The sequence below is a fragment of the Melopsittacus undulatus genome, chromosome 7 (assembly GCF_012275295.1).
Source record: "Melopsittacus undulatus isolate bMelUnd1 chromosome 7, bMelUnd1.mat.Z, whole genome shotgun sequence".
Lineage (NCBI taxonomy): Eukaryota > Metazoa > Chordata > Aves > Psittaciformes > Psittaculidae > Melopsittacus > Melopsittacus undulatus.
Window position 1 is genome coordinate 72,230,696 of NC_047533.1, and position 16,340 is coordinate 72,247,035.

Consider the following 16,340-nt stretch of genomic DNA (forward strand, 5'->3'; position numbering starts at 1 on the left):
CTAGGAGCAGGGTGGAATTTCATCCCCTGTGATAAGCAGTCACCCAACTTGGTCTGGGAACACCCTTTGCAGACCCTGTCTGAGCAGTGTTGGCTTTTCCTTGGATGTCATCTGGTGCTGATGACACAGATGCTCCATGCTGCTGGCCATATGTTGTATCCAGATGTGCTCTAACTTATTTCATGGCTCAAAGTCTCTCGGTGTTGTCCAGAGCTCCCCCATCACCTCCTCTTCTCCTTTTGTCTGTCCATGCAGGCAAAGCTGATTTTCCATCCCTGCTGCTGCTTACTCAAGATTTCTCATTCCATGCTCTGAGGGTTGAGTCACACAGGTCCAAGGGGTTATTCTATCTAGTTGTAAGTTGCCACATCGGAATTAATCAGCAAAGGTTCCCCTTATGGAGACAAGGATGCATCTGGGGCTTGGATTCAGCTTGGATCTATTTTAAACCTCCATATCAGGGGTTTCTTCTGGAAAAAGTGTTTGGTTCTCTGCACTTGCAGTGAAGGGTGATGGGCAGACACAGCTCCAATGTGGTTGTGTTGAGAGCAGACACAGGCCATAGCCTGAAGAGTCAGTTTAAGCCTAATGGGAAACATCAGCTCACTGTGCTGATGTGTTGGGGTCCTTCAGAAACCCCACTCCAAAGTGAGGAGGTGAAAGCAGCTTTCATGCATCCATGGGATGGTTTGGGTTGGAAAGGAGCTTAGAGTTCATCCAGTTGTATCCCCTGCCACAGACAGGGGCACATTCCTCTGGAGCAGCTTGCTCCAAGCCCCATCCAGCCTGGCATCCATCAGTTCTATTGAATGATTTCTTATGCAGCAGAGCCTCAATGCTCGGCATCCATAAAACAATTCCTGGACAGAGCAGGAAAGCAAAATGGATGTGTGCAGTGTCCTGGCTGTGTGTTTGCTTTTATCAAGGCTGCTAATAGCAGATATTAACTTAATGAAGAAGGGTTTATATTCTGCATAGACGGATAGGAAATTCTTCCTTAGAAAATACTGGTGTTGGTTTGCTCCTTTGAGAGCAATAAGAGAGAAACTTTTCTCCATAAACCTGTCTGTGGCTGAAGGGGCTGCAGGAAAGCTGGAGAGGGGCTTGGGACAAGGGCCTGGAGGGACAGAACAAGGGGAATGGCTTGAACCTGCCCAAGAGAGGGGAGACTGAGCTGAGCTCTGAGGCAGAAGCTGTTCCCTGGGAGGGTGCTGAGGTGCTGGCACAGGGTGCCCAGAGAAGCTGTGGCTGCCCCATCCCTGGCAGTGCTCAAGGCCAGGTTGGACACAGGGGCTTGGAGCAGCTGCTCCATGGGAAGGGGTTGGGCTTGGAGCTGGAGGAGCTTTAAGGTCCCTTCCAACCCAAACCAAGCTGGGATTCTATGATCCAGGCCCATGAAATTGTCCTTAAGACACAAAGATGCCAACACACTGACCCTCCAGTTCACTGCCTTTGGGCATGGACCAGCTCTGTCAAGCAAGGCAGCTGTAGAAGTGAACTTTGTTCACAAAGAAGAAAGTTTCTTTCTTGTTCTCCCCAGCTAATTAATCTCTGGTGTCTTGTTATGAAGAATGAGGTAAGTCACATGCAAGTGTTGTAAGAAGCTTTTGTGGTGATGAGGAAAGTTCCTTGGTAAAGCCCAGAAGGTCTTGTTAAAGCTGATGACTCCTGGAAGGTGTTTGGTCCCCAAGGAGCACTTCTTGCTTTGGGCCAGTGAGCAGCATCACTTGTGATGGAAATAGCTGTGACTGCTTGTCTTGTGAAAGCCTGGATGTGGGGCCTGCTGGAGGCCTTTCTGTGCCCATGCAAGCTTGGTCATACTCTCTCTTTAAAGAGACATCCTTGTCTTCATGACATGTGCAGATAATGTGGTTCTTGCTAATGGGGTGCTTTGTCCCTTCCTGCTTTTGGTCCCCTAATAAAGGAAGCTGGGGAAGCTCATTGCATTTCTCCTCACCTTTGAACCTCCTCAATGACACCTCATACTTTAAACTTCTTGCCATTATTTTCCTTGGGATGTATTTCCTTGTGTCTGTTAAGCTGTGAGGCAAGCTCAAGTCCACTACATCCATCCTCCATGCCTGACTGGCTTTCAGAAATGTGGTGTTTCTACCATTATCAATGTGGATTGTAGAATAAGCATGGGAATGGGATCACCTGACTCAACATCTACAATTCCTTGTCTAGTTATGAGATAGTCAGGTCCCTCCTTGTCTAGTTATGAGATAGTCAGGTCCCTTCTAGAATGGATGGGAATTAAAGGATGTTTTCTCACATCCTAGGGCAGTTGGGGAGGATGGATGTGGTCCAGAACAGGTCTGACCATCAGAAGGACTTGTACCATGGACCCTCTGTGCATGGTCTGTGCATCTCAGAATAGCTTTCTCTGGATTAACCTAATTGCAGTCAGGATCTGAAGGCCTCCTGGAGGTCAAACTGGATCAGCTGCCCCCCTCAAACCTGTTTGCAGTTTGTTTGAATCCAAAAGACAGGACAAGAGGAAACAGCCTCAAGCTGCACCAGGGCAGGTTTAGATGGAGCTGAGGAACAATTCCTGCCCCACAGGGTGCTCAGCCATTGGAACAGGCTGCCCAGGGCAGGGCTGCAGGCACCGGCCCTGCAAGGGTTCACATCCCATGGAGACGAGGCCTCAGTGCCATGGGTTAGGGGTGGCCTTGGCAGGGCTGGGAATGGTTGGACTGGATGAGCTGGAAGGGCTTTTGCAGCCTGGTTGGTTCTAAGAGTCTGAAAGGAGCCCAGTTCATGCAGCCTGAGCCCAGGCTGTGATGGGGATGGGAACACAGTGAGGGGAGAAAGCTGTTTGTGTGTGTGTGAGTGTGTGTGTGCGTTTATATGTGTGTGTGTGTGCGTGTGCATGTATATGTGTGTGTGAGTGTGCGTGTGCATGTATATGTGTGTGTGAGTGTGTGTGTGTGTGTCTGTGTGTGTGTGTCTGTGTGTGTGCATGTGCGTGTGTTCAAACTTGCACTCTTGCAGCTCACTCTTTATCTGAACAAATCCTGGAGCTACAGAAACACCTTCACTGAGCACAGATGGAGACACAAAACTGATTTAATGACTCAGCTTTTATTTATCATAATTTGAAGAAGATGAAACTACTTCAGATCTCCCAATCCCTCCTCCCAACAGTCTTAAAAGCTTTATTTTAGTTTTCCTTTCAGTTGGACTAAAACTTTATAGAGGAAAGAAAAAAGATAATTGAAGGACTAAGAAACCAGTTTCTTTGCATGTTTTCCTATGAGTGCTGGTGGAAACTATCACTTAAGTTGCGGAACAGGAGACAGATGCAGTGAAATGTCCCAAGTCAGCTTTGGTTGCCCTCAGGTAGAAATGTGGTGCCATTTGTTCTGTCCTGAAGGGCCAAGGACATGGCCATGCACTTGACATGGACATCATGCAACCTTCAGAAGGGTTGGGTTGTTCTGGAGCAACATCTGAAAGCTCAGAGGGAGACTCAGGGGCATCTCCAGTTGTTAATAGTCAATGTTGAGGCAGCTCAACTCAGTCCCAGATGCCTTTATGCTTCTTGCCCCTTGTGCATTCAGTTTGACCTGCTCTACCCATGCTCATGTGAATGTTTCATTGGGATAATAGTCTAGGACTATGAATTATGTCTATGTGGTGCTGGCATCGTTGTTAAGAAATAACTGGGAGAGGTCAGGAACAGGCACATGTTACCTCATGACTTCTGGTTGCCCAAAGCAGTGGTAAATGCTCCATTCCTGCAGTGTTCAAGGCCAGGTTGGACACAGGGGCTTGGAGCAGCTGCTCCAGTGGAAGGTGTCCCTGCCCATGGCAGGGGTTGGATTGGATGATCTTAAGGTGCTTTCGAACCCAAACCACTTTATGATTCTCTGACACATGGAGCTCCAGCTCCTGGTTTGGGCCTAATGAATGAATGTTTAATTCAGGCAAAGCACAGTGTGAAGGTGATGTGCAACAAGCTCAGCTACTGCTGACATCCCATTTTATAGCAGAAATCAATTGTGTATGGTGAGATGTGGGAAGGAGAGGAGAACTGACTGCCCAGTGACATCTCCTGTCCATCATGGTGCACTTCAGGATCAGAAGAGCTTCTGTTCCTGCTTATAATGGGAAAAGTGTCAAAGGAAAACACAAACAAGACAAGGTTGTTGCACTTCTCACTGTGTGCATCTTTGGGTCCATAACCCCTGGGATCCTTCTGTTAGGAAGCTGTCTGTCTCTTGAGCAGTGTCTTCAGTGCCTCCTTCACCTCCTGGTTCCTCAGGCTTGTCATGGGTTCAGCAGTAGCAGTCATTTTTCTCCTTCATGTACCTGGTGCAGTCTGTGTTTTGACTTTCGGGCTGGGAACAGTTGCTGATAGTGAGCATGTTTTGGGGGTGTTTGTGTTCAAGGCCTTTTCTGAGCACGTGCTCTGCTGGGGAGGAGGGGAGGCCGGGAGGAAGGAGAGACAGGACACCTGACCCAGGCTAGTCAATGAGGTATTCCATACCATAGCACGTGATGCCCAGGATGCAGCTGGGAGAGAGAGAGCAGGAGGGATGGAGCTCTAGAGGAAAATGGAGGAGGTATTGGTCGGTGCTCGGTCGGGCAGGGTGGAGTGAGTTATGGGTTGGTGGCTGGTGAGGTGTTGTATTCTTGTCGCTTGTTGTTTGCTGTATCATTATTATTGTGTTGTGCCTTAGCTATTAAATCGTTCTTACCTCAACCCGTGGGGGCTACATTCCTTGGATTCTCCTTCCTAACTTTTCGGGAGTTGGGGGACTTGGTTTAAACCACGACAGTGACCAGCAGGTCAAAGGAGGTGATCCTGCCCCTCTGCTCTGCTCTCATGAGACCTCACCTGGAGCACTGTGTGCAGTTCTGGTGTTCTCAACACATAAAAAGGACATGGAACTGTTGGAACAAGTCCAGAGGAGGCCACGAGGATGATCAGGGACTGGAGCAGCTCCTGTATGGAGACAGGCTGAGAAAGTTGGGGCTGTTCAGCCTGGAGAAGAGAAGGCTGCATGGAGACCTCAGAGCAGCTTCAGTATCTGAAGGGGCTACAGGGATGCTGGGGAGGGAATGTCCTTTAGGGACTCTAGTGATAGGACAAGGGGTGATGGGTTGAAACTGAAACAGCAGAGGTTTAGATTGGATCTAAGGAAGAAATTCTTTACTGTTAGGGTGCTGAGGTACTGGAATGGGTTGCCCAGGGAGGTTGTGAATGCTCCATCCCTGGCAGTGTTCAAGGCCAGGTTGGACAGAGCCTTGGGTGATATGGTTTAGTATGAGGTGTCCCTGCCTGTGGCAGGGGGTAGGAACTGGATGATCTTAAGGTCCTTTCCAACCCTAACTGTTCTATGACTCTATGACTTACTTCCCTGAAGCTCTGATTTATAAAACAAGCCAGGAGGTGAGAAAAGAAGTTTTGTCTCAAGGTAGAGATGATTCTGTGCAGGACAGTCATGTAGATCCACACATGGAGTCCAAGTCTGTGTGTGTCACTTTACTTGCAATACCAGTTTTGAACATTTAATGTGTATTCCTCTGTCACACATACATATATTTACACACATAGACACATATTACAGATATTGGAGCTGAGGGAAAAGGTCCAGAATCTTGCAAGAAAAGTGGATATTTATCAGTGACAGAAGTGAGAAATGAATAAAGCTGATTGGTGTTTCCTGTGAGGAAAAGGAGGCCTGGGATAATTCAAGGTAATGTTTTCCTAGATGCTGGTAGCTGAGAAGTGAAATGAGGTTTGAGGTTCCTGCTCCTCCTGGTTTCCTTCCAAGGAAGATGTAAGGGGGGTTCTATTTCTCATTAAGTACCATCATTGGCTTTAGTGCAGGAACTGTGAAAGAACATGTCTAAAGCCATGAGGATGAGTGGAAAACCCCATTAGTTTAAACTTTCTCACTTGATGTAGGGTATTCATGTCCTCCATGATACAAGTCTTGTATGTTGCCACTGGTTGAACAACCTCCTCACACACTTGATCAGAGCTCCCTTCACCTCCTTGTTCCTCAGGCTGTAGATGAATGGGTTGAGCATGGGAGTGACCATGGTGTAAAAGATGGAGGCCACCTTATCCAGGCTCCTGTGGCTAGAAGAGGGTTGCAGGTACATGAAGAATCCTGACCCTAAGAATATAGAAACAGCCATCAAATGGGAGGCACAGGTGTGGAAGGCTCTGGTCCTGCTCTGTGCTGAGCGCATCCTCAGCACTGTGCGGAGGATAGAGATGTAGGAGAGCAAAATGACTGCACTTGTGGCCATCACATTGATGGTGAATAAGGCAAAGATGATCATCTCACTGCTGTGGGTGTCAGAGCACACGAGCTTTAGAACAGGAAATTCATCGCAGAAGAAGTGGTCAATGTGGATGGGACCACAGAAGGAACCTCCAAACACGCTCCATGTGCAGATGATGGCACTGAGGAAGACGAATAGGTAGGATGATGCTACCAGCTGCCAGCAGACACGGCTGGAGATGATGGTCACATAGAGCAGGGGCTGGCAGATGGCAACATGCCGGTCGTAGGCCATCATGGCCAGCAGGTGACACTCAACAACAGCAAAGAAAGCAAAGGTGAAGAACTGCATCATGCAGGCAGTGAAAGAAATGGCTTTGTCCTCTGATAAGAGGTCTGCCAGCATCCTGGGGGAGATGGCAGTGGAATAGCAGATGTCAACGAAGGCAAAATGGGTGAGGAAGAAGTACATGGGGGTGTGGAGGCTGGGAGACACCCTCACCAATGTGATAATGCCAATGTTCCCCACCAGAGTGACAACGTAAATCATTAGAAACAAGACAAAAAGAGGGGTCTGTGCACAGGGGCTGTCTGTGATTCCCAACAGGATGAATTCAATCTGGCTTTGATTTCCTTCCATGACCAGGTGTTACCTACCAATGCAAAAGGAAGGGAAACATGAAAATCATTGCAAATAGAAATTCACTTTTGGACAATATTTAACTACAGTTGGTCACCAATTTAGCTGCCATGTTTTTGTGGAATTAATATTTTTGATTTGTATTTTTTAAACCCAAATTATATGTTTTGTTTTCATAGGAGATATTTAGAATAGAACAGAGAGGGCCTGAAGGAAAAGAAAAGGCATCTTTATGCTTCTCTGCTTAGAAACATAAACTATGAATTTATTCAAGCTCCTGATTTTTAAAGTTTGACTGAAGAATCAGATCTTTACTCACGTTCAGATTGGATTCAATTTGTTGTCAGAAGACAGCTTGGAGGAACCTCATAGGAGTGCAAGTAAACCTGGAGCAAGAGAAAGTCACATTCCCAATGAAATCCCAGCTTACACACTAATGACCTCCACACATTTTCTTTTTGCTTTTAATACTAATGCCAGTCTTAAATTTGCATTTAACAAACTGTTATTTATAATTCATAAAGGATAAAATTCACATTACTGAAGTTATGATTTATATCTTTCTGAGTTCCAGCACACTGAAGCACCCTAAACCCATAGGCATTCAGTTGCTTACTTGAAAACAGAGCTGGTGTTTAAATGTGCTGATATCAAAGGCTGATTTGTTAGTGACCATATTCTGCTGACAATCTGAAATGCTTCAATTATTTATAACAAAACAAGATTCATCCGCATTTAACTCTTGAGTAATTCAGTGCATCTTGCTTTAGCTGCCTATGTAACAGAAAACCAACCTGCAAAAGCAAATGCTCCCTATTATTATAAAGAAAACCCACATTGGTAAGGCTGTTTTCTGACACAGCTTTACTGAAGAGGACACAAGGACATGCAGAAGCAAGCCCACTGCGCCAGTGCAGGTGAGGCTGTGCTTTGTGTTGGTGTTACCTCCTGTGCCTTCCCTCTGCCACCGAGTGATGGGAGCCAAGGGTTTATCCCCAGTGCAGCAGAGAACATCCAGGTGCCAGCATCAGCTCTGTTCAGCTCCTGATGTGAAGAGAGGTGAGCTCCTGCCAGACTGCAAGAGCCCAGCTTGTGGTGCTGGGGCTGTAAATACAGTTGCATGTGCTCTCCTGGGAGGAAGCCTCCAGGGCTGCTCATGCTTTAGCAGAGGAAAACAAAGAGAAGGAAAAGCAAAGGGTGTGAAATCACCTCTGAAAGGCATTGTGGTGCTTGGGCATCTGAGAGACATGGCATGGATGAGCCATGCCTGAGCACAGCTGCACAGCAGCAGTGATGAGGGCTCATAGGATGCTTCTGACATACTTGTGGACTATGCAAAGAATTTAGTTTGACCTTGGCAACAAAATGAGAATGGATTTTAGGGACATTTCAGATCTTATAGAGGGCGCAAAAGGGCACATGAAGCACAAGTGACTCCATCTCTGGAGCTGCTGTTTTACCTCTGTGCACACTTGAGAGCCCAGTTTTCCATCCCCAGTGGGATTATCCACATGCAGTGCCTGGATGTCCAACAGCTGAGCTGGTGACTCTGGCCTTCCACTGTACTCAGGGGTGAGAAAAGGGCATTTCCAGGCAATGATGAGTTGTGCCAGGCTGAACTAATAGGCCTTTATCCCCTTGAGCAGCCTCAGTAGGAGCTCCATCCCCACCCTCTGCCCAATTGCCCCCATCTCTATTTAAGCTCGCTCCAGGAAGGTTGGGTTTTATCAGAGGCATTGTGGTTTCCAGTTTAGAAGGAGTTGTGCGCACTCAGGAAATTCTTTGATGGTGACCTAGGTCTCCTAATGGGTTTCCCTGGCCATTGCTGGACCTGATGCTGACCAGGGGATTTACTTCATCTGGGTCTTGTTTTTACTCTTGGACCTGCCTCATCATCATCAGAGTTGCTGATGCTCTGGAGTCTTGTCTGAACTTGGCCCATGTCTCTGTTCCTGCCATATTTCTGTAGTTCAGGTACTGTGGGATGGTCCCTGCTCACTGTGGTGTCCCCTTTGGCTCTGTTTAAAGAGATGAACGATACAAACCCCTGTGGTGGCCCCCAGGCTCCTGCAGAGCAGAGCGATCATCCTCTGCACCCAACAGTGCTCACTGCTCTGACTGTCCCTCTCTATTTGGAACATGTTCCTGCATGGGCAGAATAGGAGCTAGTGTTCTCCGTGAGGGCAATAGGGTAATGAACTGAACATTATATACAAGTGTCATTCTCTGGTCCATAGTGACTTGTCCTTTTCCAAGTGTAATATTAGACTTTGATTGAGATGAAATCTGGTATATATTTGGTGTGTGCATTTTGTGTCTCCAGCAGGAGTTTCTGCATTGTGTAGACCCTTTCCCCTGCAATGACTGAAGCAGAATCATGCAATGATGCTCTCAGTATAAAACGTATTTCCAAAACCTGAGGCCTGTTTCTTTTATTGCTGGAACTGACAATTGTGCCTCCCCTGGACAGTTCCCTGGTTTGGATCCATCACACACAAGACTATGGCAATCCAGGCCTCCCTTAGGAATGTAGCACCAAGTGTGGGTAAACCTTTAAGCATTTCAGGTGTCTCTGCTTTGGAAACTTCCTGAATCCCAAGAGGAGATAAGGACAGCAGAGTGGGGTAATTCATCAACCAGGGATGAGCCCTACACATCACACTGCTCATCTAGGCTCCCTTTCCCACAAAAGATTGGATCAGATGATCCTTTGAGGTCCAACTTGGGATTCCTGTGGCTCTGTGATTCTATACATATAATCTAAACCAAGATATCCATGTAACAAGAAGTAGGAAAACATGTTATGGTGAATCTTTTCAAGGAAATTGTCTAATATCAAAGGTCCTCTTAAGTTCTTCAGCATTTAATTACATTTCTTCTTGTCTCCATCATTGGCCACAGGTAGAAACCACATTTCCCTGAGACCTAAGGCAACATCTCCTCTCTTGCTGTGCTTTGCCAGAGCACACAAAAGAGACTGTTCACCATCCATATACTTTCTCAATATAAGTTAATTCCCACTCAAACAGGCAAAGGAAAGTTATCCCACACCAGTGTGTGTTGGCTTCTTTGAGACCCATACAGCTCTCAGTTACCAGCAATTCTGTGCTCAAGATGGTCTTTCATCTACGGAAATGAGCCACAGGCTTCATTTGTCAATGAAATACATCATTTTCCTTCTGTGCTTCTTCATGCCCAGCTCATGCTAAAGGGATATGGGTGCTTATCTCCAGCTGGAATTCCATGTATCTCTCCATGTAAGCATAAGGCACTTAGGATGAATAGGAAAACCCTGATGTGCCCCAATTGTACTTAACACTGGGTGGTGTTAGCACAGTTCAGCCTGTATTATTAATTATATTATTATTAATGTAACATAATTATATGCATTAACCATCCTGACATTAGTTACAATGAATTAATTAAGTCAACAATTTCTTCCTTGAGCTGAAACCCAGTCTGAACCTGCAGCCTGGGGAGGGATTCCCCTTGATATTCAAAGGAGCAGCTTGAGACCTTGATTCCCACCAACTTCTGCTCTTTGAAAGGCACAAACAAATGCAATGAATCTTTTGAAGCCTTTTCTCTGACTCTTTCTCAGCCAGCAAATGTAAAACTGCACTTCCTGTTCCCTCCCACCCCAGCAGCTTTAATAAAGAGCTCACAGGTAAGAGTGAGGAATTTTATTGGAGCTGAGGGACAAGGTCAAGAATCTTGCAAGAGAAAGACGTCTTTATCAGTGACCAAGGCTATAACCGGATAAAGCTGATTGGTGTTTCCTGTGAGGAAAAGAGGCCTGGGATAATTCAGGGCAATTTCTTCATACAAGGTGGTGACTGTGAAGTTAATTGAAGGTTGAGGTTCCTCTTGATATCCATCTAAGAAAGAAAGAAGTGATTTGTGGGGCTATTTCACATTCAATAATGTCAGTGACTTTTGTGCATGAACTGTGGAAGAAACTACATAGAATCATGAGGATTAGTGGAAAATCCCATTGCTCCAGTGCCTCATAGGCTGTCTGACAATGCATGAAATCTTCATGTCCTTAATGATAAAACTCTTCTATGTTGCCAGTGGTTGAAGAACCTGCTCCTGCACTTGAGCAGAGCCCCCTTCACCTCCTTGTTCCTCAGGCTGTAGATGAATGGGTTGAGCATGGGGGTGACCACGGCGTAGAAGATGGAGGCCACCTTATCCAGGCTCCTATGGCTAGAAGAAGGTTGTAGGTACATGAAGAATGCTGACCCAAAGAATAAGGAAACCGCCATCAAATGGGAGGTGCAGGTGTGGAAGGCTCTGGCCCTGCTCTGTGCTGAGCACATCCTCAGCACTGTGCAGATGATAGAGATGTAGGAGAGCAAAATGAACATGCTCGTGCCCACCACATTGATGGTGACAAAGGCAAAGATGACCATCTCACTGCTGTGGGTGTCAGAGCACACGAGCATTAGAACAGGGACAACATCACAGAAGAAGTGGTCAATGCGGTTGGGACCACAGAAGGAACCTCCAAACACACACCATGTGTAGATGATGGCACTGAGGAAGGCGAATAGGTAGGATGATGCTACCAGCTGCCAGCAGACACGGCTGGAGATGATGGTCACATAGAGCAGGGGCTGGCAGATGGCAACGTGCCGGTCATAGGCCATCGTGGCCAGCAGGTAACACTCACTAATAGCAAAGAAAGCAAAGATGAGGTACTGCATCATGCAGGCAGTGAAAGAAATGGTTTTGTCCTCTGATAAGAGGTCTGCCAGCATCCTGGGGGAGATGACTGTGGAATAGCAGATGTCAGTGAAGGCAAAATGGGTGAGGAAGAAGTACATGGGAGTGTGGAGGATGGGAGACACCCGAACCAATGTGATAATGCCAACGTTCCCCACCAGAGTGACAATGTAAATCAATAGAAATAAGACAAAAAGAGGGGTCTGTGCACATGGTCTGTCTGTAATTCCCAACAGGATGAATTTAATCTGGGTTTGATTTCCTCCCATCACCTGGCGTTACCTGCTGAGGCAAAAGGAAGAGAAACAGAACACTTTTAAAAAGTTGACATTCACTTTTGGACCATATTCAACTATCAGTCACTATTTTAACTGCCACATTTTGCATAAATTCACATATTCTGCTATAGTTTTAACCCCAAATTATATGTTTTTTTGGTTTTCAGTGAAGGTATTTGAAAAGAACGGGAAGCAACTGAAGCAACAAATGGTGTCTTTGGTTTTCTATGCTAGAACACTTAAAACAAGGGATTTATTCAGGCACTTTTGGACCATAGTTTAATCCAAACATTGTCCAGTTTAACAGTCAAATTACTGTATATTCTACTGTATTTTCTAACCCAAATTACATATATTTTGTGTCATACAGTTGAGGTATCTTGAAAAGAACAAGGAGCACATTCAAGGAACAAATGGCATTTTCAGTGCTAGGACCCTTAAAACTATCAATTCATTCAAGCACATGTGTTTTCAGATTAAAGAAAAGAATCAGATCTTTCTTCACTTTCACTTTTCAGTTTTCAGAGCTAATTTGTTCAGAAGACACCTGAAAACCTCATAGTAACACATGTAAACCAGGGGGATAGAAAGTCCCAGTCCCAGTGAAATCCAGCTTACACATGAATGAACTGCACCCATTTTCACTTGGCTTTTAGTTATCATTCCAATCAACAAACCACATTTATCAAACTATTTGAGATCATTCCTAACAGATAACATTCTCATGATTTATAGTTTTCTGAGCTCCAGCACATTGAAGCATCCTAAATCTATGAGCATTCAGCTGCTTGCATTAAAAAGGAGTTGATGTTACAATGTGCTGATTTGTTAGTGACTATATTCTGCTGACAATCTGGAATGTTGCATTTCTTTAGAACAAAAGAAGATTCATCCGCATTAACTCTTGAGTAATTCAGTGCATCTTGCTTTAGCTGCCTATGGGAAAGAAAACAACCTGCAGAAACCATTGCTTCCTCTTCTTCTAAAGAAAACCCACACAGGTAAGGCTGATTTCTGATGCAGCTTTACTGAAGAGGAAAAGAGGACATGCAGAAGCAAGCCCATTGCATCAATGCAGGTGAGGCTGTGCTTTGTGTTGGTGTTACCTCCTGTGTCTTCTCTCTACCACACAGTGATGGGAGCCAAGGGTTTATCCCCAGTGCAGCAGAGAACATCCAGGTGCCAGCATCAGCTCTGTTCAGCTCCTGATGTGAAGAGAGGTGAGCTCCTGCCAGACTGCAAGAGCCCAGCTTGTGGTGCTGGGGCTGTAAATACAGTTGCATGTGCTCTCCTGGGAGGAAGCCTCCAGGGCTGCTCATGCTTTAGCAGAGGAAAACAAAGAGAAGGAAAAGCAAAGGGTGTGAAATCACCTCTGAAAGGCATTGTGGTGCTTGGGCATCTGAGAGACATGGCATGGATGAGCCATGCCTGAGCACAGCTGCACAGCAGCAGTGATGAGGGCTCATAGGATGCTTCTGACATACTTGTGGACCATGCAAAGGTTTTGGTCTGAACAGACTGACACAATGAGAATGGGTTGAGAGACATTCCAGATCTTGCACACAGTCCTCAAAAGGGACATGAAGCACAAGTGACTCCATTTCTGGAGCTGCTGATGTCCCTCCGTGGAGGGAAAGCCCAGTTTTCCAACCCCACAGGGGTTATCCACATGCAGTGCCTGGATGTCCAACAGCTGAGCTGGTGACTCTGGCCTTCCACTTTACTGAAGGGTGAGAAATGGGCAGTTTGAGGCATTGATGAATTGTCCCAGGCCGTTATCCCCCTGAGCAGCCTCAGCTGGTTCTCCATCCTCACCCTCTGCCCATTTTCCCAACATCTCTATTTAAGCTCAAGCCAAGGTGGTTGGACTAGAATTGAGGATTTCTGGTTTAGCAGGAGGTGTGCACACCTATGAAACCCTTTGATGATCCTTAGACCTAGGTTTGCTCATGGTCTTTCCTGGCAAATGCTGGACTTAAACCTGACCAGGGGATTGATTTGATCTGTTTTGGCTTGGTTGTGGACCTGTCTTGTAATCCCCAGCTTGCTTGTTTTGGCTGCACTTGGCCCAGGTCTCTGTTCCTGCCCTACTTCTCTTGCTCAGGTACTGTGTTATGGTCCCTGCACACCGTGGTGCTCTCCTTCTGTACAGTTTAGATAGGTTAGGGAGATAAACCCCTGTGGTACTCTCCAGCCTCCTGCAGGATAGAATCTATCAACCTCTGCACCCAACAGCCCAGCCAGTGCTCACTGTTCTGCCAGTCCCTCTCCATCCAGACCATATCTATGCATGGGCAAAATAGGAGAGAGTCTATTCAGTGAGAGAATTAGAGTAATCACTTGAACTTTATGCTCAAGTGTTATTCTCTGGTCATTAGTATCACCTCTATTTCCTCAATGTAATTGTAGAATGTTTTTGAATAGGTGGGTGTCCTGGTTTGAGCAGTAGCTGTCATTTATCTCCTCCTTGGTAGCTGGTGCAGTGCTGTGGTTTGACTTTCGGGCTGGGAACGGTTGCTGATAGCAAGTATGTTTTGAGTTACTGCTCAAATGTTTGGTTTGTCCAAGGCCTTTTCTGAGCTCATGCTCGGCCAGGGAGGAAGCAGAGACAGGACACCTGACCCAGGCTAGCCAAAGAGGTATTCCATACCATAGCACGTCATACCCAGGATGTAACCGGGAGAGACCCGGAAGGGCTGGAGCTCTGGGGGGATGGAGGAGGTATCGGTTGGTGCTCGGTCAGGCAGGGTGGGGTGAGTTATGGGTCGGTGGCTGGTGAGGTGTTGTATTCTCTTCACTTGTTATTGGCTTTATCATTATTATTTGTAGTAGTAATGGCAGTAGTGATTTGTGTTATGCCTTAGCTATTAAACTGTGCTTATCTCAACCCGTGGGGGCCACATTCTTTGGATTCTCCTTCCTAATCTCTGGGAGCTGGGGGAGAGAGGGTGGGAGTGAGTGAACAAGCTGTGTGTGGACTTGGTTTAAACCACAACAGTGTGTAACACTGTGGTCTGGTAATGGGTTTCCAGTCTTAGTAAAAACTCATAAGGCTCTCCAGCTTGAATGTTTCTGTAGTTACAGGGTGCTGAGATGTCATTACTAAGAGATGCTCTTTGTCAATAACCTCACAGCAATTTCTGATTTCAGTGTATTCTGGCTCCCAGAAGACATTCCATCTCAGGGGTTGAGGAAGTAATAGCTCCAGATATCTGGCTTGTGAAGTCACTAAGGCAACTTTTCAATTACTTTTGAAGGGGGGAGAAAACAAGATTAGCATGGGATGATGTGCCCAATGAGATTGCTGGCAGCTTATCTCAACCATCTAAGCTGGAAAGCAATAAATAGTGAAGACAGGAGCCTCTGGGAGACACAGCCATACATGGACAGCCAACACCATGTACAACTAAACAGAGAAGGAAAGGAGACTTGGAGGATTTCATGGAATGGTGAAGCACAGCATCATTGAATCACAAAATCTCTTCTCTCAACCTCTGATTCATGAAACAAGCTAGAAGGTGGAAAAATACTTTTTTCTATCAAGACAGAGATGCTTCTGTGCAACAGTCATGGAAATGGGCAAGGAAGATCTGCTTAGGGGCAATGCCAAAGTAATGTAGCAGTGATTGTCACAGGAGCTTAAATTGCCTCTTCTCATTGCAAACATCTCCTTGCTTACTGGTAATGGTTATACTGGGACAAATATAAACATGTACAGCAGAAATGTTTAGTATCTTATGTATTTACCCCGTCTCCTGACACAATCCTTTTGGGGGATGTATTTTATCCTATTTAAGAGATCAGCATACACAATTTCAAGTGAATTTAAGAGGATATGCTCTATTTGTGTGTATTGCTGCCTTTCTAGCTCCCCCTCAGCAATGATAAGGTGCAGGTTCTGTCTTTGAATGATTTCCTTGGAGAAAGGAATAAGAGGTGGGCACAATAATAGTTCAGACTGAAAGAGGCTGAGTCTTCAACAGGAAACCAGAAGTGTCATCTCAGGTACTGTTTTGGGGGATGGTGGTGGAACTAGATTTAAACTCCTCTCATATGTCTGTGTTTGAGACACGTGGTTATGTTATAAATCCTTTCTAAAAGGAAGTTTTACTTCCTAAGCTTAATCTGGCATGAAATCAGTTGCTTGAAAGTATTTGCTGTTTGCTTAAAATGTAAGCTGAATGATAGAAATTAAAGGGAAAAGCACATTTTTAACAAGTCATCAGTGAGGATGGAAGATACTGGAGAAGGAAAGATAAATGCATGTGCCCTTCTGTCTATTCTATGTATTTATTCTTATGAGATGAGAGCAGTTATTGAAATGCAGTTTAGACCCCAGAGTAGCCACTAACCTTGTTATTAATCAGTGGTTTTTAATGAAAACCAACATATTGCTTTTATTTCTGAGCACTTAGACTGAAGACCAACAGATTCAGACCCTGAGCTACC

The 16,340-nt window shown here is 45.7% G+C and overlaps 2 protein-coding genes across 2 annotated transcripts; both read right to left on the bottom strand.

The window, feature by feature from the left end:
• Positions 1-5,925: 5,925 nt before the first annotated feature.
• On the bottom strand, positions 5,926-6,885 carry LOC117436425 (olfactory receptor 1038-like). The gene has a single exon (XM_034064477.1). The coding sequence runs from the start codon at positions 6,883-6,885 to the stop codon at positions 5,926-5,928; it is 960 nt and encodes a 319-aa protein (XP_033920368.1).
• Positions 6,886-10,922: 4,037 nt separating this feature from the next.
• LOC101873485 (olfactory receptor 1038-like) lies at positions 10,923-12,611 on the bottom strand. Its single transcript, XM_034064478.1, has 2 exons — positions 12,603-12,611; positions 10,923-11,885 (listed from the first exon to the last, which is right to left on the bottom strand). Exons 1-2 carry the CDS (start codon positions 12,609-12,611, stop codon positions 10,923-10,925), a joined length of 972 nt encoding a protein of 323 aa, XP_033920369.1.
• Positions 12,612-16,340: the final 3,729 nt, after the last annotated feature.

Bases quoted from the DNA above. Each gene is read 5' to 3' on its own strand.
- LOC117436425 (XM_034064477.1), bottom strand. From the start codon at position 6,885: ATGGAAGGAAATCAAAGCCAGATTGAATTCATCCTGTTGGGAATCACA.